Source organism: Talpa occidentalis, unplaced genomic scaffold, assembly GCF_014898055.3.
Source record: "Talpa occidentalis isolate TD23 unplaced genomic scaffold, MPIMG_talOcc4v2.1 talOcc4.15, whole genome shotgun sequence".
In the NCBI taxonomy this organism is placed as follows: Eukaryota; Metazoa; Chordata; class Mammalia; order Eulipotyphla; family Talpidae; genus Talpa; species Talpa occidentalis.
Genome location: NW_023601543.1, coordinates 26,612,373 through 26,635,596, shown reverse-complemented (window position 1 = coordinate 26,635,596; position 23,224 = coordinate 26,612,373). Strand labels below are relative to the sequence as shown.

Here is a 23,224-nt window from a genome sequence, read left to right as displayed (position 1 = left end):
CCCATGGAGACCTTGTCATCCCACTGGAGGGACTGAGGCACACAAAACGACCATGTCCCTTGGGTGCTATAGCTGAGGCCTATCGTAACTTCAGGGGGGCACTGATGGCAAAGGACCCGATAACTTCTGGGGAAGTTAAGCAGGCATCATAGATGAAGGACATTGGACCTAGATCGTGAGGGTTTTGCCAGGATGAGCAGTGGAGTGAAGGGAAGGACATTCCAAGTAGAGGGAACAGTATTCGCATGAACGTTCCTGTTCTGGAGGGTGGGGCAATGATGGTGGGGTTTGAGATGGAAAAGGGGCTTGGGATCGGCTTATTCAGGGCTTTGTTGGCCAAGTTGAGAGTTTTGTAGTTTGTTGTGTGAGCAATAGGGAGCCAGCAAAGGTTTTTATGAAGTGGGGGATGACAGACCAAGAAGACCGTACTTAGAGCTCCAGGGTATGGAGGGGCTGGATGTCTACTTGCAGATGGAGCCATTGGGAGGCCATCTCAAGGTTCTGGAACAGGACTGTGGCAGTGAGAGCGGAGAGTAGGATACCATTCCTGGGACATGTCAACAGGTGGAAACAACAGGGCTGGGTGTCATGGAAGTCAAGGATAAGGAAAAGGTGGCAGTGACCCTGGGGTTCCCACATGGGTTTGCAGCGCTACTGTGAAGTGGATGGGAATGCAAGATTATCTGTTGGCAGGGGGATGAGTGGACACAGGTGACAAATTCAGCTTAGGCATGTTGGGTTTGGGATTAGTGGAACATCCAAGTGGACGTGTCTAGCAGGAAGCAGAGTGAGTGCTACAGTCAGAACCCAGGTTCTGAACACTTTGCATGAAATAACTCAGACCCAGGGATGGGAGCTGAGACAACAGCAGGGTCCAAGCGATCCTGTGGGACAGAATGAAACAACTCTTCTCCCATTTAGCCCTCCAGGGCAAGCGCTAGGGTCAAAGCCAGGTGAGCCCCAGCACAGAAGAAAATGGGTGGTGGGGGACCCTGGCGTGGGATAAGAAGATACTCTTCTCAGTCCTCCCAGAACCCTCATCACTGTCCCTCCGAATCAACATGTGGGACACTTTCCCTCGCTGGCCAGCATGAATTCATGTCCACACAGGGGCCGCGAGTCAGGAAAATGATACTCGCTGCAGCTTTTGACATCTTTAGCAGGAAACAGTCTTCTAATGAAATCTAATAAATTAATGATTGGGGATTTGAGACAGAAAGGACAAACACCACAGCTATACACTGATCACTAGAGCATTCAGTGCAAGTAACCGAGCCCCCCAATTGTCAAATGCTATGGAACCAGGATGATATTCAGCACAGCATTTCCAAAGGCCCAGTCTTTGTGAACCACAGTCAGTCTTCTAGGAGTCCTAAAGCTCTAATTAGAACCAGCAGGTCCCATAACCAAATCCCATAATCCTGTAAATCTATAGCAACAATTTAGGCACGAGAGTTTTAGATACCATCTGTATGTACGAACCCCCAAACTGCCATCTTCCTTCTGAACTTCTGCAGCCCCTTGACCGACTCCTCCTCCAGAACTATTTATCCAGGATGGGCTTGGTCTCCTCTGAAGCCCCAAGGATGTCTACTGATCTCTCTGTTAAATCCCTGGAACCACACCCATGCGGTTCGGAGCACTTTACATGCGTGCACTCATTTATCCCACATGATATTTTAGCCAGCCCCTGTATATATACACTGTTGAGAGTAACAATAAGAACAGACGTTTGCCGAGTGCCTCATGTGCGCCAGGCATGGATGAAAACACTTTGCATAAAATAACTCACAATTCCTGTGAATGACACGGAGAGAGGTATTATTACTACCCCATTCTACAGATGAAGAAACACATCAGAAAGACAGAGGACATTGCCCAAGGTCCCCCAGATGATAACAGGGCAGGACTGAGAGTCAAATCCTGCTTATTACCCAACCATGGTCTTCTATAGTTGCCACCAGCTCAAAGCACTTCTAGATAAGCGCTCTCTGTCCGTTGTGTAACTCAGACTGGCAGCGTCAGCATTTTAGGGCTTCAGTCCAGATATTTCAAAGAGCTCAGGGTCTTTGTGAAGCAGCCCAAGAGCTGCTGCTGGACAAAAGGTCAGGTCTTAGAAGGCACTTACATGAGCTCCCGAGAGTCAGAATGTAGGCAGAGGCTCAGTTTAGGAATCAGAGTCCTGTGATTTTCCTCTCCACCCCCGTTCCCATCCCCCAAGATGGCGTGTGCTCTTTCTTAACATGCAGGCTCCAGAGAGCTTTTCAAATGTACAGATTCCAGAGATGAACTCCTAAGCCCAGAGACTCTGCATATCTATGGAGATAGAAGCTAGAATATACATCTTAGCTCCCTGACTTAAATAGTATGACAACCACTCTCCCTTAGCCTTTGAGACGCCTGTCTTCTGACTCTAGGGGTACCATGAGCCTGCCTCGAGATGCTTCCTCCCTGCCCCCCTGCTCTGAGCGGAGACTCAGGCAGGCTAGAATACAGAGAGCACGCTGAGAGCATTCCTGCGCAGAAAGCAGAGTTCCTTTCTGTCACCACACCCCTCAGAGAGAGAGTGAGTCCTGTCTCCTCTGGAGAGTGTTGGGGGGTGAAGGGAAAGAGGAAACAAAGGAAAGCCAATGGAAGTTGCAGCACCCTGGGGCCCAAACAAGGGCGTATCCTGAGGAAGGGAGACAGGGGGGTACTGGAGTAGGAGAACAGCAGTGGGGCAGCAGCCACCATGTCGGGAGCTACAGTGGGAGTGGCCTTGGCTGGGTAATGAGCTAGGCAGTGAGCTTCACAGGAAGCAGAAGGTACAGTTTCCCGTGGGACGCCTCTCCTTTTGTTTGTAGTTCAGGAGCTGCACCGTCTGGACCCCACCTTCCCAGAAATGATTCCATTTCCCCACCAGGGAATGGGTCTCAAAACTCAGTCTGTGGTAGGGAAAACTGGGACTAGATTTCATGAAACCTTAGCAGCCAATCCTATATTTATTTAGCTGGGGGTTGGAGTGGATGCCTGCATAGTGGAAGGAAAGGCTTGGGAGCACTCTCATCTAATGAGTTTGGGAGGAAAAGGACGAGATAGCTACTTTAAATGAAGGCAATGATGAGCTCCGGAAACCATGGTGGTGTTAGACCTGCAGTGAGCACCACCATCTGCTGCCATAATCCACTCTCCCATGGTGACACTTAACGCAGAGATCTGGGAATCTGAATCCTTGCTGATTTTTATTAAGCACTTCCTTCATACCAGGCACTATGCTGGGCTTGAGAAACATCTCATTATCTTCACATCAGTGTCTAGTAGAGCCTCCTATGGTCGTGACCATTTTACAGATGAAACTCAGATATGTTGTGTGACTTGCCCAGGGTTGCACTACTAATGAATGGCAGAGCCAGAATTTCAGCTCAGGTAGTCTGACTCCAAAACCCTGTCCACTAGACCCTAGGAAGGAGCCTGCATAGAGATGTGGGGATGCGTTCCCCTTGGCCTGTAGTTCTGCACGGGTGACCCCTCTTTGCACCTTACAGCTCTTGATGAACAAGATGAGCTAACATATCTACTATGAATCCCTCAGGTCTGACTTTGATGATAGCCCCCAAAAATGGAAAAGGTGGGAGCAGGTCTTGAAGTCTAAATCTCTATGTGCACCCCACCTTTGACCTACCGTCCTGGGCTGGAGAAATGCCACGGTGGTGAGATGACAGAGTATTCGATCTCTTTGATTCCTTGTACTTACTATTTTTGAGAGCATCAGTTCAGTGACTCTGGCTCAGGTAATTTAGCCTGATGGGGGTTGGGGAGGTTGCAGAGAACTCTGTCTGTGTGCCTCCAATAGATGGGATTATTTCTCCTCCTTGTACCCCAGTTCCATTAAGTGGTTCTTGTCTTATTCCCAAAGCCATAAGTTTCAGTGAGTTGCCTCATACCTCACTTTAGCGAGAATGGGACCCTCCCTTTCTGCCAGCGGAGCCTCATGGTACTTTTGCTCTTGATTGGGGTCCACCCTCCAGACTCCTGCTCTGAGCTTCATCTTTGTATCAACAGTGATCTCATGTTCTTCCTCTTTCTGCTCCCCTCTATCAGAATCTGCTGTAGGATGGGATGTATCCAGATGAGGTTGAACAGTTTGACCCCCCCCAACCCCCAGAGGTTGTCATTTTAACTGCTACCAAAGTGCTGAGTCAAAGGAACCATGTACTTAAGAATTTTCAAGCCTTTGGGAGCGGATAGGAAGAGATTTGGAAAGGTAAGGGCATGTTCTTAATACTCCTGGCATATCACAAGGTAGACACAAAATTCAGGCTACTGCTAAGCCAGAATCTGGTTGTTTTGCTAATGAACGGAAGCTATCACATAGGGCGATCTCCCTCCCTGCACCCAATACTTTGACAACAAAAGTTCTCCAGACAATGAACTTCTGTGATCCAAGCAGCATTTTGTCAGAGCTTTCCCGAAGGAGGAGGGCTGAGAAACTTCACGAGTTACCAAAGACCGCACAAAGAGATAATAGTCAAAGCAAACACAAATTCTTAGACTAGTTTCTATATAGCCTGAGAACAAATCCAGTCTCCACCAGATACAAGCAAATTGCCCTTTTTGATTTCTCCGGCATTGATATTACTACCGTTGTCCTCAAATCCTTTTCAGACCCAGCACACTTAGTAGAATACAAATAAGAAGCTGCTTATTTCTCCAATTTGAGAAACTGAAGGTAACCAGGCTGGGTCTAATAAACATCTTAGGCTTTTTCCCTGCTACACACAATGTTCATTCTATGGTGAAAATCAAAGTACAGGACCTGCTGTTCTTATTCATGGCTCAGAAAGTCATTACAAGAGTACAGGTCATGGAAGGTTTTCTAAATGACTACCCATCAAAGACATTCTTTATCCTGGCTTCCGAACAAATTCTATACCCTCAGAAAGATTTGGTTTTGGCGTTGGGGGAGGGGGGTAGGTAACAGAGCTTGGCTCTGTCATTCTGGGCTATTTTGAAGGCTGTCCCCAAAAGAAAGAAGAGAAGGGCTTGAATGTCCCCTTCGGAACAGCCATTGGAGCTGCTTTAGGGACTGACAGCCAGGCCAGCGACAATGCCCAGTCTCTCAGGAAGGTGGTATTTAAAAGCACCAGAATTGCTTCTTTCCTGGGGAGCCAGGAGCTATTTTAGCCTCTTTTTCCATTAAAATAAGAAGGCAGCGAAAGGGGGCTCCCTGGCCGTGGCAGCAAGGAGTCTCCCCTTTGTGGCAGCATTTCTAACTGCGTTGAGAATGAACCCAAACCACACGGCTCTTCCTTTTTTACCATGGAGGAGTTTCTAGATTCTCATTTACACCCTCCTGCTTACAACATCTTTCACTGTTTCAGCAAATTGCTGCATAAAAGATGGAGAAGCCAGCAGGGGCTGTGCCCATAATAGTAGCTGTGGTTGCATTAAAAAAATTCAAATGGCAAAGGGACGCTTCTCCCATTAAATCCAACATGAGAAATAAGGTGTGCACGGCCCTAGGAACAGAAGACCCCAAACGACAGGTGGAGTTTCTGATATGCTGCAGGCTTGGGAGAGAACACAGGCATTTTTATTTTTCTAACTAAGAAGCAGTCTGGTGGGGGGGCTGTCAGGAATTCTTCTAATGCCATGGGCCTGCCCACACCTGAGTCACATATTGATGACCTTCCCCAGGCCCTGCCCACCTTTCTCCCTCCCCAAAAGACAGCATGAGCAGCAATGAACCCCAGTACTTACAGGTGCAGAGGATTTTAGGACAGGAAGATGGAGACCTCAGGCTCCAGAACGCCTGCCGAGTCAGTTGCATCAGATTAGGAAGTGATGATTGTGAGAACGAGATGTTTGGGGAACGGTGTTGCCCCTTCCCTCCCCTTTTCAGTCCATCTCCAAACTCAGACCACCCCGTAGGACATCTTCGTCCTTCCAGGCTGCCGGGTGCCTCTGTGCCCCTTACCGGGAGGGTGCTGGCAGCCACACTGCCTCTTGGAGCCTGTGGCCCAGCAAGGTAGTCAGGCTCCTGGGATTAGCTTGGCAAGAACGACTGTCCTCCAAACAACCAGCCCAGAGACAGAGAGAGAGCGAGCAAACCCGAAAACGGGTCCAGGACGGAGAGCTCCAGGTCCTTAGCATGATCCTGCCGTAATCCAAAAGTGGCATCCACAGCAGAGAAAGTGTCCCAAAATAGCTCAGGCTGCCAATGCCTCGCTGAAACCTGAGAAAGAATTGCTGAATTCAAAGATCTGGGTCGCTGTGGGTGTGTGATCAAAGTGCAGATTTGTTGGTAGGAGGAACTCAAGCCATGAGCTTGGAACAGACACGTCTACCTGGGTTCTGCATGGCCTGCCTTCTCGTCTCCAACATGCTTAAGTTGGTGGCAGTGTCAGAAAGGTCCCCTGTGCTGAGGCAGGGGGCTGCCAAGAGGTCCCAGGGACACTCTTTGCCTCCCCAGGTCTCTGATGCGCTAACAATATGAAACAGCAGTGCTCTATTTTCTGCATTTCAAATAAGGGAACTGATACTGTGCAAAGGTTTCTTTAAGATATTGCTTCATAACTGATGAAATTCCTTTTTCCAGTAGATTTTTCATTTCTTTTGGCCTTTGGCATAAGTAAATGTCAACTTCTTTAAAATCAACAGAGAAGAGCAAACAGTAGGGTCTCTGTGATTTTTCTTGGGATTTGAGAAATCTCCCCTCCCTGGCTTCTGACTGGATGGTGTCTGTACATTGCTGCCTATGGTACTGGGGAGGATGAGGTCCACCCAGACACGCTGTCTCATTTTTGTATTTGCTGAGATCTTGGGACACTCTCCTTTCATCAGGTATGTTGAAAATTTTAGGATTATCTGCAGAGAGTGGGGGTCAGTCTGTGGAAATTTCAGCATATGTCTTTTTTGGACCGATCTCGGGGTTTAAGAAGAAAAAGCACAGAATTTGGTTTCTAGTTCCAGCTCCGCCTGTCTTTTGCTCTGTGATTTTGAGCAGGCCACTTCTCTTCTCTGGACCTCAGTTTCCTCCTCTGTAAAATGAAGCCAGTAATCCCTATCTGGATTCTAGCCCAACGGTGTGTGGTGAAGATTAATGCAAAGAGTTGCAAGAATGTCACTCTCAATAAATGGTGGCATTCTTCAGGGCACTCTGGCTCGTAGCCACCAGGGTCCTGCATCAACATGCCTATGGCAGGCCTGACACATACCACAGGACTAGGCACTATGGGCTTCGGGCCTAAGGGTCCAAATTTCTGCTTCCAAACTGTGGGTCTTTGGGTCGGTTGCTTGGTACTCTGGAGCTCAGTTTTCCCATCTGTCAAGTGGGCATACAGATTACTAATATAGGTCCACAATCCCTTACCTGAAACCACTGGAGCTAGATGGGGTTTGGAGTTGTGAATTTTTGAATTTTAAAACAGCAGGATGGTACCAATAATGTATATTCTATTACACTCTTAATGGGATCTAGGGCAGTATTCTGTGATGAAGCACACTGATATTTCTAAATGGGATAACTGAGTCGCCTCCCGTCAACTCCTGCCCCACTTTGCCACCAAATGAGCTTGCAAAATTTCAGTTCTCAGCATCTTTTGGATGTCAGAAAGGCAGATATGGAATTGTGGGCAATGAAAGAAATGATACTTATTTAGCGCTTGCCATGTGCCAGGTATTATTCTAAGTAGTTTGCCGATGTCTTGCCAATGTCGTTGTATCTAACAGCCGTAGGAGGTAGGCATTGTGATTGTCAGCCCCGCTTTATAGATGAGGTGGCAGACTCAGAAAGGTTAAATCACTTGCCCAGGATTCCAAAGCCAGTAAAGGGGCAGAGCTGGGATTCTAACCAGGCAGTTCGAGTTCCAGAACCTGTGCTCGTCACTGCCTTCTCTACGGACTCCTTGAGTTAAAATGAGGCTTCAAATACCTACAAGGGCCAGCAAGTCACTGTGAAAAAGTGAAGGTGTCCGGTGGGCACGGGAGGAAACTGGTGAGCCCTGTGAACGGGGAACCACTTCCTCAGCTCTAGCTGGCTGTTGCCCTGTGAGCAGGAGGACCCAAGCCTTTCAGTTTTTCCCAGAGAAGCCAGAAAGTGTTTTTTTTTTTTAATGTGAAATCTCCTGACTTTTAAATGTTGGCAACCAATTAAAAAAAGTTAAAAACATTGTATGGGTCAAATAAAATCCGTCTGCTGTCTGGAGGCAGACTGTGGCTGCCAGTTTACAAACTCTACAAGGAGGAAATAGATGCGAAAGTGCTTTGAAAACTTAAAAATGTGCTAGAAACAGACCGTCTCATTTTAGGGTTAAGGTTTTTTTTTTTTTTTTCCCTCCTTGACTGTGGTCTAGTTTTTTTTTGAACGAGTGTTCCTGGCCTGATGGAGATGAAAAGTCGGAATTCAATAGAGACTTCAGTGAACTTGAACACTTCATTCCTTTGGCAGGCTGGATAAATGAGAAGCCTAGGTGTACTGGACGGGCTAAGCCTCAGAATTCCTGCCACACCCACGGGCCCCTTCTAAGGAGTTTCCATGCACAGACCCTAGCTGAGGGAAGTAGCAGCTTCTTATGAATAGGTGGCTATGTTTGGTACCACGTGACCCTGCTTCCCCCTGGCAATAGCCGACTGAGCCAGCAGAGGGCATCTGATCCAAGAGCAGTCGCTCTACAGATTGGCAAGCGGCCTACCAGGGCACCCGGGATGAGAACTTTGCTCAATAAAGCACAGTGCTGACTACATTTGGACTGATGAGAGTCTCTTGCTTGGGGAGTTTGACTACCAGACCTAGAAAGAGTGAGCAGTTGGCAGAGTCGAACACAGAGAAGGCATGCAGCAAGGCCCACAAATAAGCAGGGCCAGGAAACATCACGGAGCTTCGTTCCACTAGGTGCCAGACACTTGACACATTTTCTTTGTTTGTTTGTTCAAAACAGTGAGTGAGCTGGGAGGCAGTTACTGATATTATCCCTGTTTTACAGACTAGAAAACTGAGGCGAAGTAGCCAAGTGCCAACATGGGAGCCCAGGCTCACTTGATGTTAAAATTACAATTCTAGGGTGTTTGACAATATCTTGGGTGAAAATGCAGATTCCTTGGCTTCACGCAGACCTGACTGAGTCTGATTCTTCATAAGTGCAGCCCTCTTCCCCAAATCTGCTTCAGCATTTTAATAGCGCTCCCAGAGGGCCACTGATACAGAGCAAAAGAGAAGAGAAGCCACGCGAAGAGAATGCAGAGTGAGAGAGGATGGCAGGTACTGCCTACTGTGTCACTTTCTCCTTCAGAAACAAAGGTCAATGTCCACAGATGTGGTTTAACTCCAATTTAAACTTCTGGACATGGGGCCAATTCGCAACTATGAGGACATCAGTTTGGCCTCTTTTCTGATCCAGGCAGTGTATACACCAACACCGGCTATCTGGCAGGATTGAGAGGAATGCTGAGAGTCTGGATAGAAGACCCTATTCACTCTTTCGGTGCAGAGCTCATTGTTAGTATATGCTCACCAAGCGTTTTCCATGAGGAGCAAAAATGGCAGGAACATGGTGTACAGGCAACACAGAATAGGAGAGAAAATTACCAAATGCAGCAAGCCACATAGTAAACCACTTAAAATGTATACCTACTGGGCCTCCCTGGTGGCGCAGGTGGTTGAGTGCAGTGCTGTGAAGCTGTCCGCAGCCTCTGCAGTGCCAGCTCGATCCCTGCCGGCCTCAGAGCAACCCACATGGTGAGCAGACCTCTCCTGTCTCGCCTGCTGCTCCCCTCAGCAGTGTGTTTCATCAGTCTGCCTGTTCTGTTCCCCGCTCTGTCTCTGGTGAATCTTCTCACCCTCCCATGCATCTGGCCTGTACCCTGGCTCTTGTATAAATAAAATAAATCTTTAAAATAAATGTATACCTACTTCCCAATTTGATCATAGAGTTCTTCTCAGTCCTAGAAAATATCATGTAAGAATTTCATCCACGTTCATATTTTCTCCATTGATAAAAATGTTAAACGGGACAGGATCAAGGTTAGCAGTCTCCTTCTAGGTCTTGGTAGAACTCCCCTCTCTGGCAATAGTACTGTGCTAGTTTTGAATTCACCTGCCTTTCGGAATGCTCCCTGGGAAGACAAGTAACAGCCTGAAAGTTGCTTTCAGTGTCAGGAGCTGGTGTGTGGTCCAAGTGCTTAATGGCATCAGGTGCTTAGTCCTACCAGAGGGTCGTGTGGTCCAACGGGTAGCATAGGTCACACGTGTTGGCCAAGTCTGCCTGGGCAGGGCTCAGAGCTGCATTTGGCAACTGTTATTTGTCTCCCGCCCAGCGCCTGTGGATATATTCTTTATCTACGCTAATGTCCTCTCTAGACTAAGGTCAACCTCTATTCTTCTCTCTTCGGGCCAGAAAGACTTCCTACCCTACAGGTATCTGATCTTATCTATGTTGATATTTTAACTTTGAGTGATTCCCTAAAGCAAGTCCTTTGAACAAGTGCAGGAGTCCGCGGTGCACCGAGAAAACCTGCGGACTGTGTAGTCAGGGTTTTGTAAAGCAAAATCTATTTCATTTAAAGGACCACCCTTTGTTCTGAGATTATGCCCTGCTCTTTTGGAGTTTAAAGAGTGCCCTTTCTTATGAAATGACAATTTTGGATTGGCTGTTTTTCTTCTTAATGCCTTGACTTGGAAAAATAAAAACCCAACCACCCCAACGCCAGTCCCCTAATTCTTTGGTTTGAGGGAGCTGCAAGTCTGGGAGCCTGGTCTAATTTGTACAGTTCTGCTAGTTCCTCTAGGTGCTTTCTCTCACCACTTATGTCCTAAGTGCTTATAAATTACCTGCTTCATAATCTGCAGCAGAATCTCTCCGAGGATTGACATCAAGCTCACAGCTCTGGAGTTTACAGTATACTGGTCTTTAGTTTCCTTATTTAAGAAAATTGGGATGCTGCCCATTTGCAGTTCTTCCGTATTCCTCCTCTTCTCTCTGATTCCGCAGATCCTTCAGGACGGCACCTAACGCAAGGCAGTTCCGTTTGCTCTTCTTATAATGTTCTTTTCCCTATAGAGTTGGACATGCATACACATGTTGTTTGGGGAATTTGCAGTACATCCAATGAAAGCATAATTCCCAACTAACAGTCAAATCCTTCTCTTTGGAGCTACTCAGAACACACCTACCCTCTCTTCCATATGACAGCCCTTCAGAGACTTGAAGACAGTGTGACTTTCCCGTGAGTTAAGAGCACCAGCTGAGTCAGACAGACCCGAGTGACAAGACCAGCTTCACTCCCTCTCGGCTGTGAGAGCCAAGGTAAGTTACTTGATTTTATTTTCTCTCTACTCCAGTTCTTTAGCTGATTTATAAAAAAGGGGGGGTAAAACCCCCACTTCATTGGTTTATTGTGCAATAAATAATGTAATGCATGTAAAGCGCTGAGCCCGGTACCTGGCATAATGAGCACTTAGCAAATGCCTGCTATTTCTCCCCTCTATTTATGAAGAGCTGGGTGGGCATTTTAAGTGTCAGGGCTATTGGGGAGCAGGAAGGTGAGGAGGCTTTCTCTCTCCCTGATTGACCTGGGAAGGCAGCGGACCCTCAAGTAGACCACGTTATTTCTTTATCCTGAGGTGGTCTATTTTCAGTTATCTGAAATGCCTGCTTGCTAGAGCTAGAGGAGAGAATACTATTGAGAACCTAGAGAAAGGTTTATTTTCAAGAGCTTGAAAGCTATTCGTTGACATATTGAACGGTCTCTTGTTTATTCTTATTTCCCTGAGCAGCTAGCCATGCAATACCCCAAATTCAATTACCTTTTGTGAGGCGGCAGGAGCGCTATACCTCCTCACTGTATTGATCAGTGTGGACTGGGCAGGACGTGAGGGACCTGGAGATGCTAAGTAGCAATTTCTGGGCTTTTCCTTCCTTAGAAGGCCTCCCTTCTCTCTGTGTGTAGGGACACTGGCATTAATAAAACAGAAATCTGTGACCCAAATGGGCTGAGCATGCTAGAACTCTCTCAGTCGCCTTCTTAGAAGCAGACTGATGTTGAATGGTTGCAATGGACCGGAACTTGGAATCCTGGAGTGACCAGGGCCAGTATGGTTTTTTACTGTAGCTCTTTGCACACACTGGGTTTTGCAAGCAATTGCATGATATGAAATCTGAATGCCATTGCAGCTAGAAAAAGTTTGGAAGGAGACACACCCAACTGCGAACAGAGAGAGCAATGGGATTGGGGGTTGGGGGGGGGCAGCTGAGGACTAGCTTTATTTACATGTAGGATTTCAAGTTTTTATCTTGATGCTCTATGCCTAGATACTTTGTATAATTCTTCAACATAAATAAAAGTTAGAAAGACAAAAAAATCATTTTGAAAAATAAATAAGTAAATAAATAAATAAAAGCAAGTCACTGGAGACATTTTCCAGAGGTCACTACTGACCCAAGGTCCAAGTGGTGCAAACACTGAAACTTTTTGGGGGAGAAAGGTCGCTTGGGTGAGGAGATCTTGGGGAGCCTTGGAGAAAGCACACATGAAAAAAGAGGGGAGAGGGCTAGAGACAGAACCCTAGGGGTTTTTATTTAAAGAAATATAACTTATTTTTTTCTAAATAATATGGATCCATTATATACAAATAAGAAAAGAAAAAAAAGATTTTTTTAAAAAGCACATGTAAAAATCCCCTTTAATCCAGCCACTCAGGTACCATAGTTATTATTCACATTTTGGTATGTATCCTTCCAGACTGTATTTTTCTATGCTAAATTATATACATTTATTTCATCAAAATCAGATCATCATATTCAAAGGTTGTTAAATAACTGAATTATGTTTTAGCTTTGACATTTAAATTATGTCCCAATTTTTATGATCATAAACAACAGTGCTGTGTGACACTGAATAAACTGGCTAACCTCTCTGTGTTTCTGCTGCCTCTTCAGTATATAAATAGTCCCTACTTCATAGGGTTGTTGTGAGTATCATGTAGAAAAAAAGTACTTAACAAAGTACATGATACTATAAAGGTTGGCTTTTATTTTGGGATATAATGATTATTGTTGTTGTTGACTTTTTGTAGACTTCTTTTTTAGGGGAGAGGGGAAAGCAATTGGAATTTTTCTTTTTGAGTAACAGGCTACCATGAACTCTGGCATCAAACTGAGCTGTCTTTGGTTGTGTCGATTCACTTTGCTGAGACACAGTTTTAATATCTGTAAACTGGGAAGTAAAAGGATCCAGCTCACAGGGTAGCTGTCAAGATTAAATGAGAGAATGCTTGTAAAGCCCTCAGCGCAATTCTTGGCATATGGGAAGACTTCGGTCAAAGCCAGTTGGTTGAGAAGTTAATTCTCTTCCCAGTCTGGGAGTTTGAGAGACATCGCCTCAGAACGTTATAGGTTTCTGGTAACTTTTCTGCTAGTTGTACTCTGACCTTGTGCCCCAGTTCTAGAAAGCAGACTGAAGCTCTGCTTCTATGAGCAAGACCTCACCTGGTATGCTCAAGATTGGTGTGCTTTTCTTGCCAGCTGCCTGAGAGTGCTGGAACCTCACTATTGAATCCTAGCCCTGAGGCAGGGACAATGGGTGCCAGAATTCCCTCTGTGTCTCTAACATTGGGGCAATTTTTTTTCCCCTAATTATCACCATTGCAGGACGTTATTAAACCCTTACCCTCCCAAACCCTGACTCCCCTGTACCTGAGCCTCTTTGAACTTTTTTGACATGGCTGTGGCTCAACGTCTAGCCCCAGTTCCCTTTCCTCTACCCGCTGCCTGCACTTCCGTCATGTGGGTGGCAGCTCCTGACTCCCAGGACTTGTGCTTCTGCTCAGCCCCAGAGAATATGTTTCATTTCCTGAGCCAGGACACTTCTACTCTCATCCCTTTACTATGGGAATCTCTTCTTTCCTTTGGGACAGCCAGAGGTGGCCACAGTGGACTGGTGCAACTCTTGGGGGTCAAGGGGAAGAAGGGCGGGGTTGCACAGGCCAAGTGCTAAAGCGGAGCTGTCAAGTGAAAGGCGGCCAGAGGCAAATGTCAGAGCCTATATAGAGGCAGGAATCTGGGACCAGGGAGACAGAGCAAGCACTAGCAAGTCAGGAGCAGTGGGGCGGGTGGGCGGGCAGGCAGGCTGGCTGGCTGGCGGGCAGGAGGGGGGCGTGGCAGGGGATAGCTAAGGGAGATTGCAGAGAACAGCTGCTGGTATTGGGTCTTGCTTTAATGAACTGGCTGGGCATGGGGCAACAGTAAATTGGCCAGACTAAAAGAGCTAGGGGCGCAAAGGACGCACTCTTCCTCTTCCCGCTAACGGGCAAGGTAAGATCTTCTGGGTTTTACCTAGTGGGAAATTGTGTCAGGTACAGGGATTTTTCTGGAGATGGGAGGTGGACACATATGACCACACTTTGACTCATTTTTCCAATTGCACCAATTTCTAGAGGAGCCGAGGAGCTAGCAGGAGGTGAGTATTTCTTTTACTACACCCCCTCCTGGACTTGGCCAGGCTGGAGATGGGGTGGGGTGGGGCCTTGATAACGTGACTGAGTAATAAGGGCAAGAGAGGGTGGGCGAGGCAGATCATCATAGCAAAGTGGGGAAGGATAGGAGATTCTGGAGGTGGACAGACTTCGAATCTACGTGACTGCAGGTAAATTGTTAAGCTTCTCTGGGCCTTGGTTTTTCTCCTTTGTAAGATAAAGATAAAGTGCTACTGGAATCTCTTAGTGTTGCTGTGGGCTCGAAATGAAGTGATGCATGTAAAGTGCCTAGCAGGGTGCCTGCCAGTCGGTGCTTGCTCAGGAAATGTTCTCTGTGCGTATTTTTGTGGCTAGTACTCTCGTTATTGTCACGGAGGCCCGAAGTCATGAGGTGGAGGGCTGTGGCAAGATTGTCTCAAATGAGCGTGCTTTCCATTTTTGACCTGGGCAGGTTGTGGAGGTGTGTCCACATTCTAGTATAACGTGTGTGTTGGTTTCCAAGGCAAGTGCCAAGAAGCCCCTTCTTGGGCTGCTTCTGGCATGAGTTGGAGGGGTGAGGCTCTGGGATTGCCGACTCACATGTCATTAGAGAAATTTGAAATTTGTACATGGTATCGACAGGCTTTGGGTGAGCTGTGGAGAAATGTAGTTGAATGCAGCCTCAGGAATACCAAAGTCTGGGAAACCCTGAAGAAGGAGTGATAACGATGTGCATTTGGTTACTGTCTCAGTGACCTTATTTTAACCCCAACCCTGGTTCCTCTGAGAAAAAAAATGGTAAAATGGGAAGAAGAGGAATATCTATTGCTCAGGGAATAAGATTCAAGTGGGACAACGCTCGCAAAACCCTGGAATTACAGGCAGATTAAAGTTGTGCTCAGTTTCCTAAAGAACAGTGCATGGAAAACACTAAGTGGACAATCTGTGATAACAGTAGGGGGGTTGTTGTTGTTATTAATACAATAATTATAAGTCACAAGATTTTTCAGTTCATGGAATGCTGTTCCTTATCCTTGATCAGATAAATGCCTTCCTTTTCCTGAGGAAGAAATTCAGGGTCTTCAGAGTAGTAAAATGCGGATTTAAGCATTGGCAAGACTCTATGAGCCCAAGGAACAACTAATTATCCTGGGGCAAAGGGCTTTCCATCAGGCCTGTTAGTGCCTTGGCTGGCTTGTGACTGACTACTGTAGTGGGCAAAGAGCAGAGCCTAAGAACCTGCACTTCTCAAAGTTCTCCTGAAGGTGGTGCTGCTGCTTCATTTGATCCAGGCCTGCGCAGACTCTGGCTGCTGCCTTGACTGGCATTTATAGCATTTTTATAAACTAAGGCTGTGCTGTGTGACCAAGTGGGCTGGTTTGAAAAGCATAGAGGCAGAAGGAATATTTACCCTAACTCCAAATTCATTCATTGCTGCATAGCTTCTTTAACTCGATAGACCCAGGTCCAATGCACCCAGCTGGTAACACATAAAAACAAATCTCCATTGTGAATCATTTGTATATTTCCCAGTCTTCTTGACGCTGACTGTTGACTGCTAACTTTGTTTCCTGTTTGCAGATTTTCTCGCCACTTGGGCTTCAGCAAGATCCCAATATCAGCACCTTAGGGGTTCCCTCCATATTATCTTGTGGCCATGGCAGATATGTCAATACCCTTACATTCACTGCGATTCAACAGCATGCTGAGGGAGGATAATACCGACTCCCAAAACAGGGGGAACACCATCCCTGGACCAATGTCAGACACCAGAGCAGAGGTCCAAATTCTGCATTCCTGTGCACAGCCTATAGTCTCGACTTCAGCGTCAGACCCTGGAGGGATGTCCACACAGTTGATGACATCCCCAGCCTTTGACACCATGTCAGCCTCTCTGATGGGAACACCAAATTGTGGACCATTGTCCCCATCACTGATGCCAGCCTCGGATGCTGGGGCACTGTCCCCGTTGTTAATGCCAGCTTCAGATTCAGAGGCACTGTCCCCACTGCTGATGCCAGCCTCAGACTCTGGGACACTGTCCCCATTGCTGATGCCAACCTCAGATTCTGGGACATTGTCTCCATTGCTGTCTACTTCAGACTATGGCTTAATGTCCCCAGGACTGATGACAATTCCTGACTTTGGGACAATGTCCACAGCACTAATGGCAGCCCCAGATTCTGCAGACATATCACCCTTGGCCATCCCAGTTCCATCCTCTGGAGCCATGTCCACCCCTATAATGAACACCCAGTCCTCTGATGCAATGTCCACATCGCTGATGCTAGCCCCAGATCCTGGAGAGCTATCCCCACTGCTAATGCCGGATATAAACCCTGGAGTAATGTCCACACAGCCAATGCCAGCTCCAGGCTCTGAAGAAATGTCACCATTGCAAATCACAGATGAAGACACTGAAGCAATGTCCAAAGTGCTAATGACTGCACTGGAGACTGGAGAGATATCTTCACTGCTAATGTCAGGCACGGACTCTGAAACTATATCCTCCCTGATAATGTCAGCCCTAGCTTCCGGAGAACCGTCAAGCCAGCCAACGAACTCCCAAGACTCTGGGGAAACGTCCACTCAGCTCATGTCAGGCCTAGGATCCAGAGCAGTGTCCTCATCCCTAACAACAGCTCCATGCTCTGCAGCAATGTCCACAACACTCCTGTCAGTCCCAGATGCTAGAGAAATGTCCACACTGCCAAAGCCAACCCCAGATGCTGAAGCGATGTCCCCTCTGCTGATGACGGCCCTGACCTCTGGAGCGATGCCCACCCAGCTGATAGCAGCCCAAGGCTCAGGCACGATGTCTCCACAGTTAACACAAAATCTAGACTCTCAGATTGTGTCTACTCCACCGCTGAGAGCAGCAGCCTCCAGGATGATGTCCACACCACTGCTGAGAGCCTCAGACCCTGGAGCAATGTCCACACTGCGCATGAGAACCCAAGCCTCTGGAAATATGTCTACATTGCTAAAGACAGACCCAGCCTCTGGAGCAGTGTCCACCCCACCGATGATGGCCACCACCTCTGGAGCCATGTCCATGGAGCAAATGTCAACTGCAGCCTCTAAAGTGATGTCCACACAGTCAGTCATGGCCAGGACTTCTGGAGCTGTGTCCACAGGCTTTCTGAAAGCCACAGCCAAGAGGGCAATGTCCACACCTCGAGTGAGAGTGTCAGCTTCTGGGATGATATCCACACCACTAAGGAGAGCCCCAGTTTCTGGAGTGATGTCCATGCAGCCAAGTACAGCCTCAGTCTCTGAAACAATGTCCATGCCACAACTGACCACCCGAGCCTCCGGGTCACCGTCCACACCGCAGATGAGAGCCCCTGTCTCTGGAGCCATGTCCATGTCACAACGGAAAGCCACGACCTCTGGAGCATTTTCCACCCCACTGACGACACCCAAAGCCTCTGGAGCCATGTCCACACTTTTAACAAGAGACACAACATCAGGAGTGGCATCCACGATGCACATGAGAGCAATGGCCTCGGGAACATCGTCCAAACCACTAATGACACCCAAAGCCCCAGAAGCAATATTCATGCAGCAAATGCCAACTGCAGCTTATGAAGAAATAGCCACAATGTTAATGAGAGACCCAGCTTCTGGCGCCATGTCCATGCCACAGATGACAGACACTGCCTCTACAGGGATGCCCACGCCTCTAATGAGAGCCTCTGGGTCTGGAACGATGTCCACAGCACCGATGAGAGGCACAGCCTCTGGAAAGATGCCCAGTCAGCCAACAAGCACCCAAGACTCTGGAGCGACATCCATGTCATTCATGAGATCCATGACCGCTGGAGGGATGGCCCCAATGCAGATGCAAGTCCCAGCCTCGGAAATAATGTCCACACCAAAAATGGGAATCTCCTCCTCCGGAGTGATTTCCACACCACTAGTGAGAGCTTCTGACTCTGAAGAGATGTCTGCACTGCTCACAAGAGCTTCATCCTCCGGAGAGATTTCTCCATCATTAATGAGACCCTCAACTTCTGGAGAGATTGCCACACCTCTGAGACCTCCAGCTTATGGAGCGATGTCTACTCCGCAAATGACAGCCACGGCCTCTGGAATGATGTCCGTGCCACAAATGAGGGCTCCAGTCTCTGGGGCGATATCCACACCACTAATGAGATCCATGGCATCTGCAGAAATGTCTGCGCCTCAAATGACCGCCACAGCCTCAGGAGGGGTCTCCATGCCACTGATGAGAGCCCCGGCCTCTGGAGCAACGTCCACACCACACATGATGCCCACAGCTTCTGGAAAGATATGCACACCATCAATGCGAGCCCCGGCCTTTGGACTGATGTCTCCACCACAAGTCAGGGCCCCCGTCTGTGGGACTTTGTCCACACCACTGAGGAGATCTACAGTATCTGAGGCTGCATCCACAGAGTTCATGAGAGCTCCAGTTTCTGGAACAATGTCCATGGCACAAACAGCAGCCATGGCCTCTGGGGGTATGGCCAAACCAGTAATGAGAACCACAGCACCTGGGACAATGCCCATGCCATTGACATCAGCCATGGCTTCTGGAGAGATATCTATGCCACAAATGAAAAACATGGCGTCAGGAGCAATGTCCACACCTCAAACAAGCGTCACGAGTTCTGGATCTACATCCTTGCCACAAATGACATACGCAACTTCCGGGAGGATGCCTGCACCACAAATGACAGCCTCAGCTTCTGGAGCAATGTCCACACCGCTTATGAGAACCTCAGCTTCTGGAATCATGTCTACGCCACTTCTGAGTGCCACAGCCTCTGGAGGGATATCCAGGCCACAAATGAAAGTCACAGCCTCTGGAGAGATTTCCACACCAACGATGAGGGCCCCAGTCCCGGGCACCATATCCGTACCACAAAGGGCAGCCACAGCCTCTGGAATGATGTCCACCCTAGAAACGAAAGCCACAAACTCTGGAGAAACATCTGCCTCTCACATCAAAGTCACGGCCTCTGGATCAAAGTCCACACCACATGTGACTACTACAACCGCTGAGACAATGAACCCACCACCAAAAGAAGTCCCATCCTTTGGCATGCTGACCCCAGCACTCTGCTACCTATTAGAAGAGCAGGAAGCCGCCCGGGGGTCAGGTTCTGTGGAGGAGGAGATGGAGATTGATGAGGAAAAGCAAATGAAGGGATTTTTGGATGATTCAGAGAAAATGGCATTTTTGGTGTCTCTTCATCTGGGGGCAGCAGAGAGGTGGTCCATCTTGCAGATGGAGGTGGGAAACCCCCTCTCAGCTGAAAACAAATCTTTTCTGAGAAGATCACAGGGCTTATATGACTCCTTATCCGAGATAGACATCCTCAGTGCCGTTCTTTGCCATCCCAAGCAGGGCCAGAAGTCTGTCAGGCAGTATGCCACTGACTTCCTGCTGCTGGCCCGACATTTGTCTTGGTCTGATGCCATTCTACGGACCAGGTTTCTGGAAGGGCTCTCGGAAGCTGTTACCACCAAAATGGGCAGGATCTTCTTGAAGGTGGCTGGCAGCCTAAAGGAGCTGATAGACAGGTCTCTCTACACAGAATGCCAGCTGGCTGAAGAGAAGGGTTCCCCGGGCAGCTCAAGCCAGGTTCTCCCATCAGCATGTAAGCGGAATAATGAGGAAGCAATGGAGAATGAACTGAATTCTCATCAGCAGACTGAGGAGGTAATGATGGGGAAATACACTTATGGTTTTTGGGCAGAAAAATGAGGCGGTAGTGATGGGGAATAGACTCTGCTCCTTTGAGTAGAATAAGGAAGCAGTAAAGGGGAGGCACGGAGCTCCCAGACCATGACACCCAACCTGGAGTTTCATTAGCGGATCTGGCTATGCAATTATTTTGGGTATATTAACCACTTTGGGGAGCAATACTCTACCCAAGTTACTGAGTGTCTGGGATGGTCAAAGGATGAGGTCTTCTGATGTATGAGGGAACTGGCCAGACTGAGTCCCAATTATCCACCTATTTCAAGTTGAGTTCTAGGAGAAGGGGTCCCATTTAGGGCAGATAAGGGGTCCCATTTAGGGAGCTCCGTCCCACTGACAGCCACATGTGTTGTGGACCCAAGCTGCTAAGGCATTGGGCTAGCTTGGTCCTCAGTCACACCTTTATCCAAGAAGACACTTTAGCCAAGTTCCTTGTCCTGCTAAGTTACTGAAATTATTCCAGCGGAGCACCCTTGTTATAGAAAGTGAGGCTCTTACTACTGCTGTTTTTTTTTTTTTCTCTCACCCCCAGCACCGACACGTTCCCAAACGCTGTTACTACTTGAAAGAGCATGGAGACCCCCAAGAGGGTCTGCACGACCGCCTTCGACAGAGCAGAGGCCATCAGAAGGCCCCCACCCACAAGTAATGCTCCCCGGATTCTTCTGTGATATTTAAATCAGCTGCTAATTTGAGGACTGCTTCTTGGACCCATTCCATTCAATGACATCATAAATCTTGTGGCCTTCCCCCTTCAGCTTCCCACTTCAGGCACATCCACTCTATCTGCCACTTGGCTGGCTTGGCCTTCTCTTTCACCCACATGCCTGTGATCTGCCCCGACAATCAGAGTGTGGACTTTCAGAATGTTTGGTGTATGATGTTCTGAGCTCCCATCACCATCAAAGTCAGTCCAAGTTTTTATTCCAGGGAGAAGTTTAGGCAGGAGAAACCATGTCCTACCTCAAAAGTACCTCAGAGTGTCTTGCCATGTGTCATCAGGCAAACTTGAGGAAGCCCTGGTCCCATTTCACCTGGCAGGGGAGTTTATAAGGAGAGTGATACTCCTACACCACCAGCCTTTTCACCCACTAGCCTTGTCCCTGTATACCCCAACTCATAATAACTAAAATGGGTCTCCAGGGCTCTTGCCCTGTTTATAGTCTCCATCTTGAACCATGTGTTTTAACCCATGACAATAATCATAGTAATGGTTACCATTTATTGATTCTGTACTATGTGACAGGTACTGGGTTAGATTCTTAACAAGTACCATCTCACTACATTCTTTCCATAAATCACCTTGTTCTTGTGTTGTCAGCTTTTGACTCCTTGATCTGTTGTTTATGGCCCTTGTCTTGTCCCTCAGTATGAAATCTCTCGCTCTGACTGCTCAGTGAGCCCCTCAGTTGTTGTTAAGTGCTCTCACTCCTCTTGAATATTGTGCTTCATGGCCAGCGCTCTTGCTAAGGGTCTTGGTCTTTAACAGGCATAGATGGTTAGAACATAATATGAGCAGTGTTTGCCTTCAAATGGTGGGATTATTGGTGTTTTATCTTCTTTCTACTTCTCTGTACTTTCCAGATTCTCTACAGTAAGCATGTACTACATTTGTAATCATAAAATAAATAAAGTTGAGTTACAAAAACAGAATTAACTGGCTAACAGAATTTGATTTATTGAGCTCTTCATTCAATCAATATTTATTATCTAACATGTGCCAGCCACTGTTTGGGGGACAATGAGATAAGAACCCTGATCAAATGAAAACTTTGTTCCAGGAGAAGACAAATAGCAAGCAAAAAATCCACAAAAGTAATAAAGGTTGAAATCATGGTGAAGGCTACAAAGACAGGAAAACAAGATAATGGGGGAATTTGATACTAACCGGCTAAGTTATTTATTCTGTAATTGTCCACATAATCAGATTACTCAAAGATCTCTTTAAAACAGTAGGAGCAACATGATTAGAAATTTTAAGAAAGTTAACCTGGCCACAGTTTAGAGGCAGTTTGGGGGAAGGGGTCAGAGGGCAGTTATGAGACCCCTCTTCAATAATACAGGTGATCGACTTTCCAGGAGACTCAATCTAAGGTTATGGCAGCAGGGATGGAAAGACAGGGACAAAAATTAAAACCTCTCGGGCCTCCCTGGTGGCGCAGCGGTTGAGCGCTGGGTTGCGAAGCTGCCCGCGGCCTCTGCGGCGCCGGTTCGATCCCCGGCTGCTCCCCGGCTGCTCCCCGGCTGCTCCCCGGCTGCTCCCCAGCCACCAGAGGAGGGTCCCACATGGCGCGCAGACCTCTCCTGCCGCCCGCTGCTCCCCTCAGCAGTGTACTTCGGTCCTTCTGCCTGCTCTGCTCCCCGCTCTGGCTCTGGTGAATTCTCTCACCCTCCCGCGCTTCTGACTGTACCCAGTGCATGTATAAACAAAACAAACAAACAAATAAATAAATAAAACATGCCTCTATTTAAAAAAAAAAAAATTAAAACCTCTCTGAGGACTTAAGTCCACTGCCCCATTACCCTAAACATTGGGTCCTCTTCTAGGAAGAGGAAAATGCTTCTCAGAAAAAAAAAAAAAATTGGCAGACAAATTGGCAGCCCCATGGGACTGTAGATAAGAATCTGGCTCTGTGGGCTGCCTGCAGAGGCATCTATAACCAGTCCTGTTGCCTAGGGACAAAGAGGGTGCAATAAGTTGGGAAACCTAAATTCCAGGCAGGGAGGCAGCTGGCCCCTGGGGACCCAGCTTTCCCCTCTTCTTTGGGCCGGTTGGCTCATACATGGCCCGATTCTGGCCTGCATGGAGTTTGGATATCTGTGAGCCACCAGGGTTGCTTGTAGCCTGGGAATGCACTGTTGATTTTACTCTCTACTGAAGAAGAAATTGATGACATGGAATAACAACTTATATCTGGAAAATGTGCATACGAAGGAAAATGTCGGAAAAATGAAACTGATTTTCTTACAGCCACAATAGTGGTAATAACAATTCTTTTCTTTCTTTTTCCTCCATCTTTCTTCCTTTTGCTTTTGCCTCTCCACTCCTTTAAGCTAACGTC

The 23,224-nt window shown here is 47.5% G+C and overlaps 1 protein-coding gene across 1 annotated transcript; it reads left to right on the top strand.

Annotated features, from left to right (window-relative positions):
• Window positions 1-16,094: 16,094 nt before the first annotated feature.
• Window positions 16,095-20,811, top strand: RTL9 (retrotransposon Gag like 9). The gene is made up of 3 exons (XM_037512934.1): window positions 16,095-16,385; window positions 16,425-20,120; window positions 20,695-20,811. Exons 1-3 carry the CDS (start codon window positions 16,095-16,097, stop codon window positions 20,809-20,811), a joined length of 4,104 nt encoding a protein of 1,367 aa, XP_037368831.1.
• The last annotated feature ends 2,413 nt before the right edge of the window (window positions 20,812-23,224 follow it).